General features: G+C 39.1%; 1 protein-coding gene across 11 annotated transcripts in view; it reads right to left on the bottom strand.

The window, feature by feature from the left end:
* Window positions 1-19,512, bottom strand: part of MYT1L (myelin transcription factor 1 like) — a 314,516-nt gene that overhangs the window by 3,698 nt on the left and 291,306 nt on the right. For all 11 annotated transcript variants that reach the window (XM_074861644.1, XM_074861643.1, XM_074861646.1 and 8 more), the window contains 2 exons: window positions 5,969-6,060; window positions 4,075-4,178 (listed from right to left, as the gene is read on the bottom strand). In XM_074861644.1, the coding sequence (XP_074717745.1) occupies window positions 4,075-4,178; window positions 5,969-6,060 (196 nt within the window). The remainder of the gene's footprint in view (window positions 1-4,074; window positions 4,179-5,968; window positions 6,061-19,512) is intronic.

Genomic DNA, 19,512 nt, shown 5'->3' with positions numbered 1-19,512 from the left:
TTGCTGCCAGTGTTTAGCTCTTTGTAATTTCAAATCTGTAATTTTCTATGCAAATTCACAGGGCTGCTTTTGAAAGCTGAACCATTGCATGTTATTGTGATGTATGTACAAATTCAGAAAGTTTTCTAATACATGCAATGACTTGCAAAACTGAAGGAACAGAAGGAAATTTGCACATAGCCAGGAGAGTGGGTCTCTGGGCCATGACTGTGTGTACAGGTGAAGACAACTGAGAGTATGCTCTGCCTGTGTTCCCAGGTGACCAGACACAAGTTAGCTGGTGCCCTGCATGGTGCCCTGACTGAGCTAAAACCATTACTGAGAGGCAACTTACCCGAGCTTGTGCAGAGCACTGTGCTAATGAAGCTGTAAGGCTTTCAGATGAGCACTGGCTTATGTCCAACTCGTCGAGAGCACATGCAGAGCTCACTCATATCTGTCTACGCTTTCCTCTGTAGACCTGTCCTTACTTTCCACATTGGATGACAACTGTTAACATCTATTACAATGTGTACAGTGTGCTTTTATGTGTGTAGATTAAAATATGCGTTGACAAGAGGGTGAAAAAAGATGCCAGAGAAGTGGAAAAAGTGCCAAAGAACACAAGGTTTTGAAATCTCAAAATGAGCTTTATCCATTTCTACATTGGCATAGACAGTGAACTGTAGGAAGAATTGATACAGTTCAAATGCTGATGGGAAGGTTGGAGGTTTGTGCGGTTGTAGCAGGCAGAAGGGGAAAAAGTTCTTAAGTGAATATTAACTTGATCATGGGTGAGTAAATTTTAGGAAATTGTTGGCACAATCAGGTAGTTAGATGTCTCAAGTTTTATTCCGGACCTAAGGTTTCAGCCTGCTTATGGAAATACAGCCCTTTAGTTGACAGAAGTAACTTTGACAAGTGATGCAGCTACATAAAACAACTTTCAAGTATCTCTTACTTTGACTACAGGTGTTTATATAGCAGTTAATCCAAGCTTTTGCTTAGTTTATTGCAGGGTTTTGGTTCTGCCACAGTTAATTGATTCTAAGCTATTTCCACAACATATAGTAGGTAAAATACTTTTTTTACAGCTTTGAAACTGGAAACACATCCTCCTCTTTTGTTTTGCTCAGCTTGTTCATATCAGAGAGCAATGCTGTATGCAAATGCAAAGCACCTTTCACAAGTGCTTGTTAGCACCAGTCATGCTCCAATATTAACCCTAAAACCTGGTTTTGAAATTGCAGACCAAAGTGAAGAGTCTGATGTCAATGAAGGCCCACTTCAGTATGGCATACTACTGGTGCTGCTACCTCACGCTAACTTAAGTAGGAGCTGACATTTTATAGATTTTCTAGCTAGCTGGGTACTGCTACTTGAAGAGATAATTTTTCTTTTTTCATGTGAGATGCTGACTATCTGTAAATACAGTGGCAGCTGATCAACATATCTCACAATTTCATTTAGTAGTCATCTGTAAGTATTTTAAGATAACTGGCATACTTAATTATTGTATTCACTTGCTTAAAGGCTAAATTACCCTCCCCACATTTTACCCTAAAATTAATGTTCACTTGTATCTACTCTGACAACAGGATAACCTGTTGCTTGTATGGGACACACAATTAGGTGCTTCTGCCCCTCTCATACTTCTGGCTTTGCATGTTAAATTTGAACAAATTTACTAGAAGATTTTACATTAAAAATACTTTCTTCAAAGTCTTAAGGAAAAAGGCAGCTGGGTAAAGGAGAGTCTTATGAATGCTCCAACTAAGAAAATGGCTGCAAGTGTGCCTTTTCACTTTATTGAAGAGAAAAGATTCTACATGGAAGGGAAGTTCCTGTTATAGGAAAAACTTTTGCTGGCACTTACAATCATACAGGATGCAAACCCATATCAAACAAGACTGTTGCTACTTCTGACGTTTCACAGAACTTCCGCTATTTTCCTATTGCATATTCCCCGCCCGTGAAGTCTTACTGAGATCTAGGTTGCACAATGATTTTCTAAAGGTTTATCAGCAAACATTTTGTTATGTTCAATATAATTTTACTGTTGCAAATAAAGGGGACTGTTGACTTTGATCCTCTTAACAGATTGATAATGACTACAATGTAAGTATGTGTTGGAAATGTAAATTGCTTCTCTTCAGGAAAGTGTATGAATTCAAAATGGAGGCCTCTGAATTTCTGTGAAGTTCAACTCAGCTGGGATTTTCTGCTAGGCATCAGTAGCTAGTTGGGTTAGAACAGGTAAGTATTAGACCAGACTGCCCAGAGACTGTGGCATCTCTAGTGTAGTAAGTAAAGGACAGCTTAGACAAGCATCTGTCAGGATTGGTTTAGGAAGAGCTGAGAAGTAAGAAGGGAATAAGACTGGTGGACAAAATAATGTTTCAAGGTCTCTTGTAACTCTATTTTCTAGAATCCTATTTATTTTAATGACAGTATGCGTCACTGCCAGTCATTCTACGCTTTTTCTAAATCTGCTGCACCAAGGTGTGAAAAGCATCCTTTCAACCTGATGGTAAAATCATCAGCTGAGGTTTCTTTACCAAGAATATGCAGTGGTCCCAGGCCTCATCTGATTTCTAAGAATATGAAATAGCACTACTCTGGGATCTAGGAAGTGAGACCACTGAAGTACTCTTCTGTACTCATTTCAGATCAAAACCTGATGTGAAATTCCTAGCTATATCTTTGAAACTCCATACATGTTTTATGTCTGTGATAGCATTATCATGGCTTTTCTTTTTTATTATTCACCTGACCAAAAATAGAATTAGGAAAGTTATTGACAACTGGAGCATTTACCTAATGTGCACATAACAGCCAAACGGCTTCACATTTTTTTAAAATCTCAGCTAAATCAGTCTGTATGTGAATAGCACCTACAGCGTTGTATTAAGCAAAAGAAAACATAATGCAGATTGAATGCTGCCAGATTCAAAACTGAGCACCAAATTCCTCCAACATAAATACATACAATTTTCCTGCAATTGATTATTCTTCTTGCTTTACATTCTTGCATATTTTGTCCTCATTAGCCTACAGTTATATTGGGTCACATCAGAAAACCATGTAAAACATAAGTCAAATCCTATAAAGGCTGAATACAGGCATAAAAGAAGTGAGGTTTCAATATCAATTTGGTTTAGAAGTCAAAGAAAAACCAAGCTGAAGAGACAGATCCTGCCTTCTATTTATGAGTATACAAGATGAGGAGGAGGAGTACAATGGACATGGCGCTCTTCTCCACAAGCAGGAGACAAGGAAGTAACAAGGAATGGTTTACTCTGTTTCCATCAAGATTAATTGGATGATTATGACCATGGGACTAAAGGCCGATAAATGGCGAGAACTGTGGTAAATCTCACTGTTGGTGTCTGTGCTCAAATCATGTGAAGAAAAAAGCACCAGAAGCTATGTTGGACACTGGAAAATGCCAGGGAAAGAATTCAATTAAACTCCTTCCTTTGCTTTTTCCATCCAGTTTTAGGACTGATGAATAATGAGGTTTTAAATAACAGTCTGATGTTAGGTTTTCTTTTTTTTTTTTTTTCCCCAACAGATTTATGTGGAACCTAAAAGGAATTAGGCTGGATCTGTGGAACCACTACTGCTGCCAAGGGCTGCACTTAGTGTACCACATGATGAAGTGAAGCGTAACAGGTATTCACTTCCCTATCTAAATTTCCTCTTTTAGACAGACCGGGCAAAAGCCATGTTGTTTATCTGGACTCCTTCACCTTGTAACTTATGTTAATGACCATTATGTCACACAATATTTTAACTGCTATTAGAAAGGCATATCCTTATCAAGGGAAAATACAAAGCTGACCATGACAGGTCATGCTTTTGACATTACTTTAAAGAATATACTTTGCTAAGCTTTTTTTTTTTTTTTTTTAATCCTGGTAACTGATGTGGAAATTGCATAATGGATATTGTTTTCTGATTTTATAAATGGCAAATCACAGATAGAAATCTTAGTATGTAGGAAACATAAAAGGGAACAATATATTTCCTGTATTTCTTTTAATCAGTCATGTAGAAAAAGCAGCTGAATTTAGGGCTTCATAAAACTGTTACCTGAGTTCTGAGTTTAATCATATCAGCTTCCATCTGGGAGTTGGATTCATTTAGTTCTTTGATTTCTTCATCTAACTGTTTAATTTCTTCATCATTTTCTATACCTGGGTGATATAAAAATAAAAGGGGTGTTAAAATAATTAAACTTTAAATCAGAGTTCAGTGAATTAATTATTTCCATATTTGAAAATAAATTTATTTCAAGTAAAAGTATTAAAGTAAAAAAGAAAAAGGAAATGTTCTTCCAACTTTTCTTTTGAAGTTAAACCAATGTATTTTCCACTACTTTTCTTTTAAAATTGCAGCAATTTTCCAGCAAGAGTGTTGAAAATGCCTAGAGGATCAATAAGACACACCTTTTTCTTTATATGTACTGATTTAACTTTGTATTATAAGAAATGCACCTGCAGCAACAAATTTTGCTCCACTATCATATGTAACTTATATGAAAGACTGTGTCCACTTATAGATCTTCTGAAGGAAAAGAAAATATCTTAACAAGCTAATTCTGCATATTACAGTGTTGTTAAAATATTTTGAAACTAATTCAGAAGATTTTTTTTTCCCAACATAGTGAAATTTTGTTGAGGTACTGGGATATATTGTGCTTCTGCTGCTGCTTTTAATAATTTCACAGTTCAGAAGGGTGTTATTAAATAATGATATACAGAATAATTTGCAAAATGGAAGTGATCTCTGAGTTTTTATGGCAGAAACATTGAGAGAACAGGATTTTAAAGGTACCTGTATTTTTGAGGATTCAGATAAGAATAAACTGTGAAGGGTTTTTTTACTTATTCTTGTAATTACTATAACAAAGCATCAAATAGTTCTGGGAAGAGCTAGATCTGTTTTCTCTGAAGTCAAAATCTGAACTCCTAAAGCTAGAGAAACTGGTGTTTCCACTCTCTTGTTCTTACTCTAGTGTGAATCTTGCACACCTTTTCCCACAGTGCCTAACTCTAATAGGAATGATATTGTGTGTCCCCCTAAGTATCCAAAATATCCCTAGACTGACCACTCCTTAAGGCATTCTTCCTGGGCATGGCAGATACAGTTTTCAGTACTTCCCAGGCTATAGACAAAACGACATCCAGATCTTCCACTCCCTCATTACTAGCTATTGAACAAAGACAGCCAATGCTTTCTCCAGCTGTGCTGGCAGTGTGGGTTGAAATGCCTCCTGCCCTGTACTGAAATGCTTTGTGGCTCTCAAACACAGTCAACACCAACAGTTAAGAAGGCATGCACAGTCACAGACTAAGCGACTACATGAAGTTTTCCAAGAAAACTCAGGACTTAGGCACCTCCCAGACAAGTCTTTTGTGCATTACTTATTTGAACTGAAGCACCTACATTTTGCTTTTATTGCACTTCCAACTATCAGGGTACTGTCCTGACTTTCATCCAAGGTACTTTCATCATCTTCCCTGCAACTCAACGTTCCCAGGAAGGATTGCACATTACTGGAGATAAAATGGCACAAGGCCATCTACATCTGCCAGAGGTTACAGAACCACAGCTTCAAATGAATTCAAGGGAGCTCATGAGGACTTGACATTCTGGAAATCAAACCTTTTCCTCTTCTGAATCCTGCAGCAATATAAGACCAACTATCCACCTTTGATGAATGAGATGAGAACCAGAAAATTATAATGGTATATTGTACTTTGAAATATTTTAGTGGTTTAGATTTATGTAGACATAACTCAGACCAATCTGACCACTCCACTGCTGTCTCAGATTTCCACAGCATAAAACCCAGTTTCACTTCTACTGACAGTGAATTCACTATTTATATAAAGATTTATATATGTAGGAAAAAAAATGCGAAAAATGGTAACTTTAGTTTACAAAGAAGTAATATTTGAAAAGGTAATGATTAAAAATTTACCATTACTGGCCCGCTGCTTTATTGTTAGCATTTGTTCTCCAGACAGCTTTGCTTTCTTCATTGCTGAAGTAGCTCTGGGGCATCCTGATAAACTGTGAACAGTAAGGAGCCTGTTAATTTTGATAGGTCATTGAAAATAAATCTGTAATCCAAACCTGTAATAAAACCAGTATTAGAGACAAAGTTAATCTTCACTGCCTAACACTGAAAGACTGTGTTAGTCTGACAAAAAAGGACTTACCAGCAGTGATTTCATGGTTTTAATCTTTCTTCCAAATTCTTTTTGTATGAACAGCTAATATAGAAGTCAGATATATCTTGGAAAACTGTAAGCCTGGGAACAACAGTCCAATCTTCTGAAGACGCAATGCCCTTATTAAAAAGTTTTATTTTAAAAATAGTTACTGTGTAATTTACATGTCCTTGCTTTGAACTTCCACCCTTTTTAATTTATATGTTCAAACATGGAACTGAAAGCTGAGAGAAGGGGACATGAGCTACCTCTCACATCCAAATGACTAACTCTTATGAACTAAGCTTTTCTTTGTGACTATCACCTACCGATCTGGCTAAATTGCCCTTTTCTAAATTGTTTCTTAAAAAGGCAGTAACTATGTGTTGGCTTTTTGCTGAAGCCCAAGAAAAGTCATTCCCATAAAACTGACCTTGCCTTGACGAGGGATGTATCTCTCTTATAATGTAAATTTGTTGCACTTATGGATGTAGACTCACTTATTTCTTGTCTTCCATGTTGCCCAATATTAAGCTTTTTAATTACATTGTACAAAACAGTTTTGATAGCAAAGGCAGTCTCAGCATGTTTTATTGTAAAAATAAAAATAATCATCAGACAATGCACACTATTTTATAAATCATTTTATACACCAAACTATCCCCTTTTTCAAAATCACATCTTCAATGTAGTTGGACTATCACAGGTGAGAAAATACATATTCAATCTAATTTAATGATGGAAAACTATGGTCTTATTTGGAGCAAGCTTTAGCAGTGAAGGGAATTTGGAAACTTACTGAGATAAGCAGTGAAGAGTATTTGGAAACAACTGCCTATTGCTTCAACATTTAAGGTTTCATAGCCACTGAAACTGAGTAACATCACATTTTTCTCATCGCATACAGTCACATTTTTATTTTCTGTTCAGATCCCAAGGAAGACTTTTTTTTTTTAGTTTTTAATTGTGCAAATCAAATTCGAAGCTAATACTCAAATAATCTCTCTGCAATGTAGAACAAGTTTCTGATGAATGTGATATCTTTGATTAAAAGCATTTATTTAAGTAAAGACCCAGCTTCCTACTAAATAATGTCCTCTAATTTCAGTATAATGTTTAATTATTGAAAATGTTTCTCTGAAAAGCCTGGGCTACTATTATCAAGTGCAGCCATCCCAAAAAGGAAACTTCCCCAAAAAATGTCTAAAAAAATTTTCCTTTTCTCAGAAAAAAAATCAGTGTTCAGTATTTTATACATCTGTTACTGAGAAGATATATAATAAAACAATACCAGTAGTATCAAGGAATAGCATGACCTAGTAGCTTTTCACTGTAGCCTAGGTGGTAGGATGCCAGATTATTGTTTCAAATTCTGCTATGGACTCACTGTGTGACTGTAAACAACTGTCCTCTTGAATTGTCAAAGGGAGCCTTGAGGAAAATTGAGGAGAGTATTAGCCATTTTGGGAAAAAAATCAGTGTCACAGGGAAAGGAATGGAAGATAACAGTGTATGCAGAGTTTCTGCATCATTTAATTGACTTCATTTTTGTATCCCTATAATTGATTTCATTAATTTCCTCATATTTTGTCCTCACTTTTTCAGGAGTTAGCATCACTGGGCATTATAACAACTGTGTTTGTTAGTTTACTCTTATCTTGATCTACAGCCTTTTCCTCTCTAAAAGTCTTGACTGATGATAACCTAGGGAATCCCTCAAAATAAAATTATCCCTCAAACAGCCTGTAAGTATAGCATTCAAACCCTGAACAGAGCAACAAGAAATCTGGATGCTAGAACTGCGCACCTGAAAGTGCAGAAGAATAATGAAACAAACGAAAAAAAAAGTATGTTCACAAGTTATAGAAATCTGCTGTGAGATCCAGTATGCCTACATTCAAATTTTGGTTCCAAAACCCCAATCTTATTCCTAGGCCATGGTTATGTACACTAGTTTTCAGGACTGCCTAATTCTGTAGATATCTTCTCAGCTTGTCTGAAAGGTTACCTACCTCTCTACTAGTATATTCAGTGTGCTCTAAATCACGCTCTCACCCTGACGCCTCAGGTACAGTGTCTCATATTTGCACTACTAAGCTTTCCTACTCCAAAAAATACAGTGGCCACATTCTAGCTGCCCAACAGCAGCTGTCTCTGGTCCAGGCTATCTCCATTGGAAAGATATTTATTGCAAGGCTGGGCACTTACGTATCATTGATACCTCTGCTGCAGTTCAGGCACACTGGCACCAGATGTCCTCTGCCTAAACTGGAAACAGAAAGATCTGGGTTCTGTGCTCTGTTCTCCCTGCAGCAACTGTTGGAGCGTTGTTCTGCATGGATTATCTACCTTCTTGCAGAGACTCCCACATGAGTCATGAGTTAGTGAGGGGAAAGGCAAAGTGCTGCCTATTTTTGGGCCTACTAGTGAGGATGCAGGCAGCTTCCACATCCTGTAGCCGGATTTGTTTTGTTCTTACTCACGGGTGATCTAATACAATATACACAGGCAGATGAGGGCTTCAGCCGAAAGGGCTTTCTCTCCATGCAACTGCATGCCCAAATCACAAGCTTCCTCTTTTTGCTTTCCTGACCCTTACACTTGTTGCTTTAACATATGCATCATGTACCACTATGACTACATTTAGCTTGATATGTGTCTGTCCTTAGAAGAGGCCATGAATGAACAGAAGGTCCTAACTTTTCCTGTGGCCTCATGCAATTTAAGAGAGCATTCAAAACTCCCAGAGGTACCAAATTCAACACAGGGGAAGATGCCAAAGCCAGACCATGCCATCAACTTCCTCTCCAGGCCTTTACCAGCAAATCTGTCCTTCATTAATTGTATATTGTATTGTAAGTGGATTAGCTCACTTTCCTGAGCCAGGCACTTACAATTTCAATGAAGCAGATACTATGTGAGTAACCTAAATTAGAGGATTGAGTTCTACTACAGTTTATTTACCTTGGCTAAATTCTTCAGAAATGAGTAAAACAAAGATAGCAATATGCATCCTCTTTGCCCAGCTCTGTTCTTAATTAAGTTACCTAAAGATACTTTAAAAAATTTAAAAAGTAAATTAGGATTTTTAGGATAAACTTCTACTCTGCAAGGAAATTCTACCTCCTCCCTTCTATGTTCCTGACTATGTTTACTTCTCCTGAAGGTAACTGCTCTTTCTCTAATTTAAGAACAACCAAAAGAGGGCAGGACATATGGGAAGGTAAGATGAAAAACAGGACTAAGTCAGCATCATGCCAGAAGCGGGCTGTTGTACACAGGTTGAACCTCACAGAGCTGTAAAGTTAATGAAAAAACTTGAATTGAGATCCCAGTGAGACTGGGAGTGGCTTGAGATTTCTAGAAAACTCTGAGGTAGAATGAAACAGAAGACAAAAAGGAGTAAGTGTGATTTCATTTGTCTCAAATATCTTGAGATTTTATTTGTCTTCCCATCACTGGCAAACAAAACAGTACAAATGAAAGCCATTTCAGTGTTTTAAGAGATAAGCAAAACATGTTTTAAACATCTCAGAGATGAGACCGAGAGAAACATGCTAGCTAGTAGTTTTGGTAAGGATAATACTTATCCTCACATGAAATTTAATGCCTTTACAGTTGATGCCTGCCATAGGTTTTCTGTTACGAGTGGAATTCGTGTGTAATCCTGCTTTCGTTTAGCTTTTATATTTAACAAACCTTACACTGGCTTACACAAACATGGAATTCTGCAGCTTGTTCATTCCAGCAAAGAACTAGTAAAATTAATCACAGTTATCTCACTCACTACGGCCATTATTCTCATACATATGAGAAATAATGCAAAAGAAAATTTAAATGCAGTTTGAGTATTCTTTGCATAATAAAAAATGAGTAAGGCTGGGGGTACTACTGTAATAAATACAGTATAAATGTACTGAGCCATCATTTATCTCTGTCAGATTGTGGATGCCATGGGGCTTGAAACTACAGCATTTTGGTGGGGCTGTGAGAAGCACCAATACCCACCTTCTTGCTCCTGATTCAGCAGGAGCTGTGAGCTGCTGCTGCCATGGAGACAAGGTATCAACAACCAGCTGATCATCAACACCTTGTCTTGTTGAGATGCAATGTGTCTTGGCTCTCACTGAATTTCTACTGTCAGGCTTAATCTCTAATTTGAGAAAGAAAAGTACAGTCTGGCACATCATCCTTGAAAGCCAACCTCTGCCATAATTTACAAAATACTATGACAAATGAATTAAACTGTTAGATTAAAGTCATCTAGGGTCAGGTCCTGCAAACCTCCTGTAATGCACATGCTAAAATTTGAGAAGGTCTCAATTTTTGTTGGTTGGCTGGAGACTTCTGACAGCATAACACATCATTTATATTGGAAACGTGCTTTTGTTGGGCATGAGCGCTAAATGGAGAAGTGCATGGCTGGGACATATCATGCTGCTTTGCTGAGCAGGGCATGGCACTGTCCATGCAACAGACATTTCTATATACTATACACCTGTAGCACTGACAGGTAGAAGGGGTGACTGGGTTTTACACCATGCAAATTCAACCTGCATTAATCAGACTTGTTTTTACAGGAAGGAAGACTTTATAAATGGAGGCATGCAGAGGTAAAGTGCTAGTAGCTGCATAAACTTTACAAAATAAGGTCCATCCTTAAGTACACCTACATCTTACCCTAACTGCCCTGAAGAGTAGTGACTAATGGAAACCCAGTCATCTAGAAGGTATGCAGAAAGACTGTACACACAAATTAGGGTAAGGAGTACATGGCGATTGCATCTGTTGAACACAATGTGAAGAATTACTTTTCTTTCTTGTTTAGGACTGTGGTTACATTACTGCAACCTATGCCTTGTCATATATTCAGTGGATTTAAAAAATAAGGTGAAATCAGTCCCAAAATAAAAGGAAAATTAGTGGGGACAAAAGTTTGAAAGGGACTAGTGTTTAGTACTAGTACTAGGATTAGTGTTTAGTACACATTTACTATGAAATTTAGTTTAAAAACAAATAAATGTGGCTCAAATCCTGAACTGCTTCAAGAATGCACTATCTTCAGGGATGCAAACAAGAGAGGCCATCAGAGTGGAGGATCACTGATCAAATGGAGCAATTGTCTGGTTGACTGATTTTAGTTGTCTGGGTTCCAGCTGTGCTCTGTTAAATAAATTTTTTGCCTCAGCAGACAGATGCAGTCTGGTCCCTCTTGAAGCTGAAGGAATTGTACCTAGCTTGTCAAGTAAAGAAAACATTTTCCAAACAGAGAAGTAGGGATGTGGGAAAAGAGGAGACAAAGGTCAAATAAAATGCAACTTTTATATTTGGTGTGTGAAGTGCTGAAGTTTACAAAGAAAAAAAGAACAGGATGTGAAGAAACCAGAGCCTCAACCTGGAGTATCCAAAAAGCATCCTCAGGGCTAACTTTATAAACACTGTAAGATGTTTATAGATTCACTACCGTAGTGATTTTTCCAAAAGTTAAGAAAATGAAACACTTTTCCTATTTATTAAAAATAACATTGTCCATAGACTAGAGGAAGAACAAGTCACATTCAAGGGACCTCTTTTACAAGAACAGGTCCAAAACAAGCCCCAGATGTAAATCCTTTTGAAATTCAAGGAAATACAGATCACAGTGAAAACTACTGTTTTATTTTGTTAATGGATGAAACCTTACTTTTATGACTAAGCTCCTGAGCTATTTGGTAATGTTTGAAGTTCAAGTTAAGAGATCAAACTCAGTGATCAAAGTAGCCCTTTCCTTAGTTTAATATTAAATCTATGAACCACTCATTTTTTCTTTCTATGTTGAAGGGTATCAGCTTTAGTGATTTCCTTATTCCCATGAGTAAATTCTACTACACACCTTAAAGGATGAAATACTCTACGCACAACTCCAGCAGAGACAAAAGGAACCTTCTCTAGCCGAGCACTCATTTTTATTTACATTCAAGGGCGATTGGCTTTTCCTTAGCTTCTTACTGAGTTGTGAAGTAAAGGGAGTCCAGGAGAGAGGTTTTGCAAACAAGCTGGTTTTGTTTGCATGGAGAATCCTGCGACTCACAGAGGAATCTCTCCTCCTCCCCACCGGCCACATGACTCCTGACTGCCTTTGTGCAGTGTTGGAAAAAAATCATCTGTTCAGCTCAATTTCAGAATTCTTCACTGGAAAAGAATAATTCCTTTTTAGGTCTTGTTCTCTGGCTAAAGATTTTTTGTGTGTGTGCATTTACAAGTCACACCTGAATGTTGGTGATGAAAAACTTTCACTTAAATTTTCAGTCAGGAGGGAAATCTAAGTTAAAAAGACTAAAAGGTTGATGTAACTTGGAGAGTGGCAGCTCCTAATCCAAGTTGCTTTCCAAAGCTGCTGAGGAAAGCAGCTGAGATTTTATTCTGTTTAAATAAAACTTTGCATTGGTTCCAGAATGAAGAAAAATTAAAACACTACCCAAGTGGCCATAAAAGAAATATAGCCATTATGATTAAAACAAAATGTAAGCTTTTCAAAATTCTTTTAATGGTATCTGATTATTGATTCAGAAAAACCTTCGGGAAGGAACTACCTTCTTATTTATAGAGGGGAGGGTTAAAGTAGCATTAAAATCTGGTCAGTCAAGCACCGAATGGACAATGATATAGAGTGAATGGCCATGATACCCAGAAGATGAGAGGATATTTGATTTTTATTGGAGATTTAAAAGGTAAAAGAGTGTTGTAGCTTAATTATGCCTATCCCTCATAACAGAAGAATAAAACAAGCAACAGGTAAGAAAAACAAAAATAGAAATTATGCAGAACTGTAAACATGGGCAAGCTGAGAGAAAAGGCTCTGAGAGCAGACTCAATTTGAAAGGAACTCCCCTGGGGCATAAATATACACCACAAAAAGGATTAATGAATCTTGAAATGCTGGAACAGTAAGAACACTGCCAAAGCTGCCCTTCAGCTGGGCACAGTAGTCCTGTGGCAAATTTGCATCATATTTTGTTAATTAAATTTGCTTAATCAGCAGAGGGTCTGTGGTGAGTTTCTCACACGTGCTAATGAGCTTTGACCTGTCTCATCCCTGAACAGGGAAACAAGTTAGGCTCTTGCCCAATGATGCAACAACTGTTCAAAAATCTCTCATTTCTTCTTTGGTGAGTGAGGAAGCACTGCAGCACATTACCTGATTTACAGGTGGCCCTAGCACTAAGTTTTGGGGAAGGAATCTGCACTTAATGGGGCACCCCTGAGTGCCCCAGGAGGTGGGGGGTGGCTACTGCGAAGCTGATCAGCCTCTCTCCTGTCCTGGGACTGCACACAACAGGACTGATGACCTGAAGACCAGTGGATTTACTGGTCTGTTGAATAGGGCATGTATTGTGAAGGAGAAAACAGGCTGAGACTTCCCTGTCTATAAAGAGATAAGGTGTATCTCTAGCTACATAGCTCTGATAAGTGCTCTTAGGCAGCTCAAAATTTCAAGTGATCTATTTAGTGACCAAGCCCAGCTCACTTAGGCACTTAAGATGAAGCACAGTTTCTCCAGGCACTCGTATAGACAGCAGAGAGAAAAAGGTACTTCAAGAGGAAGATTTGTCCCACCTGAAATCTAAAAAGCCATCCAGTCATCTCTGCTTTTTTATGGGCTATGTCTGGAATAAGGACAAACAGGCTTATAACCAGAGAGCTTCTGATAAGTGCCTGAAATCAAGGAGATGTCACACTGAAAGCACATGTACAAATTACTATCATTTGTCAGGTCTGCTCAGTGAAATTATTTTTCTTGTTTATATTGTGCAGTCTGCTTTTTCTAATATGAATTTCATAATATTTTCTCCTAGACTTTCCCAAGGTAAGTAAACCTCTTAAGTCCTTTTAGATTAGCTCTCTGTTAGGAGCTTTACAGTTTAATACACTGTACATCGGATTAAAATGCTATTCCATCCTTCTTCCAGCTTGTAATGAAAAGAGCTGGCAGAACTACCCACAGCCAAAGAGCCTAACTCTTTCAACAACCAGGCTCTGCATTTAGTCACTTCTGACTTCTGCAAAATTTTAACTGATCTGACTGAAATCTTCCATGGTAGGTGTCTGGCCAGGCTGAGGATTTTCCAAACATCATAGGAAAAAAAATTCAATTTCTCAGAATATATTTGTATACCACCATTTTGTCCATATACCTTGTTTTGTCCATACTGATGGGAAAAAATAAACCAAATAATTCAGTGAATATCTAATTGTCCATGAGTTGGAGCAAGACTTGACATTTCACTGGGTATAGATCTGAGTTTAGAGATGCATTCTGATGTCCTCATGAAAACAAATGTAGATTTGGCAGAGTTATAAGCCTCTAACAGACTGTCACTTGGACATGCTCAGGACATGTGAGTTAGTGTCTGGCTGCCAGACCCTCCATGTGCTTTGTGTATACAACAACTGGGAGCACTTTCTCTGCCATCAGCCCCGTTCAGGGCTGCAGGGCCCAGAGCAGAAGTCTGCTTGCTGGAAGCAACACCGGTGAGGCTGCCTGATTTCTGCCAGAGCTCAGGAGAAGCTACTTGAAGGCCAGATACCTCAAATGCTGAGGACTGAGAAGCACAGAAGTAAGAAGAAAGATGAACAGGAGCCATGGGGACAGATAAGAGAAGAGGGACAGCACAGAAGCAGTAGAAGAGGAGGAGGACTGGAAGAGGAAGGTATTGGAAAGTGATTTAGAAAGACCCTTTTCCCTTGAGCTTATGGGTCAACACAAAATTCCTAAGTAAAAAAATCCTTTGTACTGCAGGACCCACCTCACAGATTTTCATTGAATATTTTTCTTCTTTATATATATTATTATTACATTTAATTGCAATGTTTCTCTCCTTGCCTTCTTGGAAATGTCAAGACATTTGTATGTCTGTCATCTTTCAATAATGTCACCATGATAACGCTTATCATTGTCAGTTGTAATTACTGTTAAATGCAGTGAGTTTGGTTAGTTCTTCTATACTCATTGTTGACTTGACAAGAGACCTGGCTAGAAATAGATGCAATCGAATAATTTAATGAGTTGCATATTAAAAGCTTCTTACAAATTTGGAGTTTGACAGTATTTGTGTTTCATAGATAAATGGAAGAACAAGAAAAATTTCCTCTCTGGAAAGTTTTTACCATTTACAATGTTATCTTCAACATAGGATAAGGACCACCTTTCAAAAATGCTTTTTAACCTTTGGTTCCCTACAGATATAATTGCTGGACACAAATTCCTCACAAACATGGCATTTCAGAAATTTAGAGCATCCTGAGAATTCATCTGGCAGTTTGGTTTTAAAGGATCCTTGCAAATGACTTAACTGCAAGCTTCTGAGTCTGCTCAAAACCAAAAGAGAAGCGTACCAGAGATGGAACGGCAGACGAATACCTGTTGAGAACTACACCAGCATTGCCAGGGCATGCAGAGCTGCAGTTAGAAAAGCAAAAGCTCAGATAAAATTGAAAATGGCCAGAGGTGTCAAAAACTACAAGAAAGGGTTCTTCAGGACGTAACAAGCAGAAATAAGGAAAATATTGGCCAGCTGTTAAACCGGAGAGGTGTTCACCAACAACGCTGAAAAGGCCGTGGTTCTCAACATTTTCTTCACCTCTGTCTGGGCCTCAGGCCTTGGGAACAAAAATCCAGGTCGATGCAAACACAGAACCACTATCAGTGAAGGAAGAGCTGGTATGCAAACTATTACAGGAGTTTGACCCCTATAAATCGATGGGCCCTGACAATATCCATCCAAGGGCGTTAAGAAAATTGATTGACATCATTGCGAGGCCACTCTTCATAATCTTTGAGAAGTCATGGAGATTAGGAGACATCCCAGAAGACTGGAAGAAGGCTAACCTCACCTCCATCTACAGGAAGGGCTTAAAGGAGGATCCAGGAAATTATAGGCCCATCAGTCTTACTTCCAGTCCCTGGGAAAGTTATGGAACAAATCCTCCTGGGATCACAAGTCAAATGAAGCACGTGGCTGGGAAAAGCCAAGGCAAATTGTGCTTGACAAACCTGATCGCCTTCTACAACAAAGTAACCTGTTCAGTTGATGTGGGGCGAGCACTGGACATTGTCTACTTGGATTTCTCCAAGAGTTTTGATATGGTTCCCCACAGCCTCCTCCTACAGAAACTGATGCATTACAGTCTAGACAAGGGGTCTGTGCAGTGGGTGGGGAATGGCTGTCAGGCCACACCCAGAGGGTGGTGGTAAATATCTCCCTTTCAAACTGGTGACCTGTCACAAATGGGGTCCCCCAGGGATCGATATTGGGCCCAATGCTGTTTAATATCTTCATAAGTGATCTGGATGATGGGGTCAGGTGTACCCTGATGAAGTTTTCTGATGATACCAGACTGAGTGGGGAAGTAGACGCTTCAGAAGGGAGAGCCATGCTGCAGGAAGACCTGGATAGCCTGGAAGAGTGGGCTAACAAGAACCTCATGAAGTTCAACAAAGACAAATGCACCTCGGAAAACATAATCCAGGAGTGAAGCACAGGCTGGCATCTACCCAGCTGGGGAACAGCTCTGTGGAAAGGGATACGGGTGTCCTGGTGGACAACAAGCTCAGTATGAGTGAACAGTGTGCTGCAGCAGCAAAGAAAGCAAACAGGTTGTTGGGCTGCATCAACAAGGGCATCACTAGCAGAGTTAAAGAAGTCATTACCCTACTCTATTCAGTGCTTGTCAGGCTACACCTGGAATACTGTGTTCAGTTTTGGTCCCCACTATACAAAAAAAATGTGGGCAGGCTGGAGAGCATCCAAAGGAGGGCCACAAAGATGATCAAAGCACAGGGAAGCCTGCTGTGTGAAGAAACGCTGAGAGAATTGGGTTTGTTCAGCCTTGAGAAGAGAAGGCTTAGGGGAGACCTTATCACCATGTTCCAGTATTTAAAGGGTGGCTACAAAGAAGATGGAGACTGCCTTTTTACAAGGAGTCACATGGAAAAGACGAGGGGTAATGGGTACAAGTTACTCCTGGGAAGATTCCGATTGGACACGAGAGGAAAATTTTTCCCAGAGAGAACAATCAGCCAGTGGAATAATCTCCCCAGGGAGTTGGTGGATTCCCCAACATTGGGCACTTTTAATATTTGTCTGGACAGGGTGCTGGGCAATCTTGTCTAGACTGTGCTTTTGCCAAGAAATGTTGGACCAAACGATCTTTGAGTTCCTTTCCAACTTGGTTGGAACTATGATTCTATGAATTTTTTTGTTGTTGTTTTTACACAAGGTATTTTATCATGACATATCTCATTTTTGCACTGTGGTTCATAGCATTTAACCACAGTATTAGTATGCACCTTCTGGTATCTTTAATTTGCCTTAGTCCATAGTGAACATTGCATCATATGTCTATCTGTATATATGGAATCTCAGATCTGATGTAACTTTGTATTTTCAGTTGTTTAATAAAGCTTCTAAGTTTTCCTCTCTGCAATTATTTGCAAATCTCAGAAAACTTTTTCTAAAGTTCAGGTTTTATTTCAAATAAGCTTCCTATCCTCCCAAAAGGTGACACCTGCTAGGAACTGATTACCTCCATCTAAATTCTGGACACCTTCATTTCTCCATAAACTGAAAGGAATAGCTGGCACTTAGTATCTCAGACAACTTAGTGTAATGTAAGTCCTGCTGTCTTATCTATAGGCCTCATATGATACTGCATAACACAAAGGCTGTTTCAGATCCAAGACTCTGCAGGACTGATTTTGCTCAAATAACAGAGGTTGCAAGCCTACGCGCAAAACATAAAAATGAGAATAATCTGAGGCCTTCTCATGCCCTTTGTAACCATATAGCTCATTTCTAAAAGACTCAACTAATGCTAAGTATCTTCATGTTTTTAAATTCCAAAGCTGAGAAATGCTGATGCTAAGAGAGGATGTGACTTCAGACAAAGACTGAAAACTCTACAATAATTTAGGAGCAAATCTGCACCCACTAGCATATGTTTGCAGGTGCAAAGCATCTGGATTATAGAGCTAATACCCCTTTGGCCCTCTGCATGTGAACACCCACCCCAGATAAACCCCAGGGTGAGATGCTTCTTCTATGGACACAGGCTCAAGCTGCAACCCTGAGCACCAGGAGGTTTGACCATAGGTGGCACTTGCAAACATTCCCTTCAGGAGCTGAGGTCGATGACACAGGTTTTTTAGACAATATCTATTTCTAGCAAAGCATATTTCATGAGGAAAAGATCTGCACATGAAAATCTCCATCTCCCTCCTTCTTCCCTCACATTTGTAATTTCCTGAATGCTTTGAGTGTTTGGGAGTTCAGAGGTTCTCTGAGGCTCTGTGTGAGTGTTCATATCTGCCTGCTTCTAGCAAGCAGCTGCAGAGGGCAGCTCCTGCCTTGAGTTTTAATCTTTTCACCTCTTCCTAATCTGCATGTTCCGAGCTGAGGGAACTGCGGTTGTTCATTCTGGAGAAAAGAAGGCTCGGGGGAGACCTTATTGCTCTCTACTACTACTTGAAAGGACATAGTAGCAAGGTGGGTGTTGGTCTCTTCTCCCAAGTAACAAGTGACAGGACAAGAGGAAGCAGCCTCAAGTTGTGCCAGGGGAGGTTTAGATTGGATATTAGGAAAAATTTCTTCACCAAAAGGGTTGTCAAGCATTGGAACAGGCTGCCCAGGGAAATGGTTGAGTCACCGTCCTTGTAGGTATTTAGAAGATGTGTAGATGTGGCACTTAGGGACATGGTTTAGTGGTGGACTTGGCAGTGCCAGGTTAATGGTTGGACTTGATGATCTTAAAGGTTTTTTCCAACCTAAACAATTTTATGATTCTATGATTCTGTTATAACTCTACAGGCATATGTTTTTGTACTGGTTTTGGCTGGGATAGTGCTAATTTTCATCACAGTAGGTGGTATGGGGCTATGTTTTAGATTTGTGCTGAAAACAGCATTGATAATACAGGGATGTTTTTGTTACTGCTGAGCAGTGGTTACACAGAGCCAAGGCCTTTTCTGCCTTTCACCCCACCAGCGAGTGGGCTGGGGGTGCTCAAGAAGTTGGAAGGGGACACAGCCGGGACAGCTGACCCCAGCTGACTCAAGGGATATTCCATACTGTATGATGTCATGCTCAGCATATAAAAAAGAAGGAGAAGACAGAGAAAGGGGGGACATTCAGAGTTATGGCATTTTGTCTTCCCAAGCAACTGTTACATGTGATGGAGCCCTGCTTTCCTGGAGATGGCTGAACACCTCCCTGCCGATGGGAAGTAGTAAATGAATTCCTTGTTTAGCTTTGCTTGTGTGTGCGGCTTTTGCTTT

This window comes from Strix uralensis, chromosome 3, assembly GCF_047716275.1.
Source record: "Strix uralensis isolate ZFMK-TIS-50842 chromosome 3, bStrUra1, whole genome shotgun sequence".
In the NCBI taxonomy this organism is placed as follows: Eukaryota; Metazoa; Chordata; class Aves; order Strigiformes; family Strigidae; genus Strix; species Strix uralensis.
Note: the sequence above shows the minus strand (reverse complement) of the source record. Positions and strands in the feature narration are given on the sequence as shown.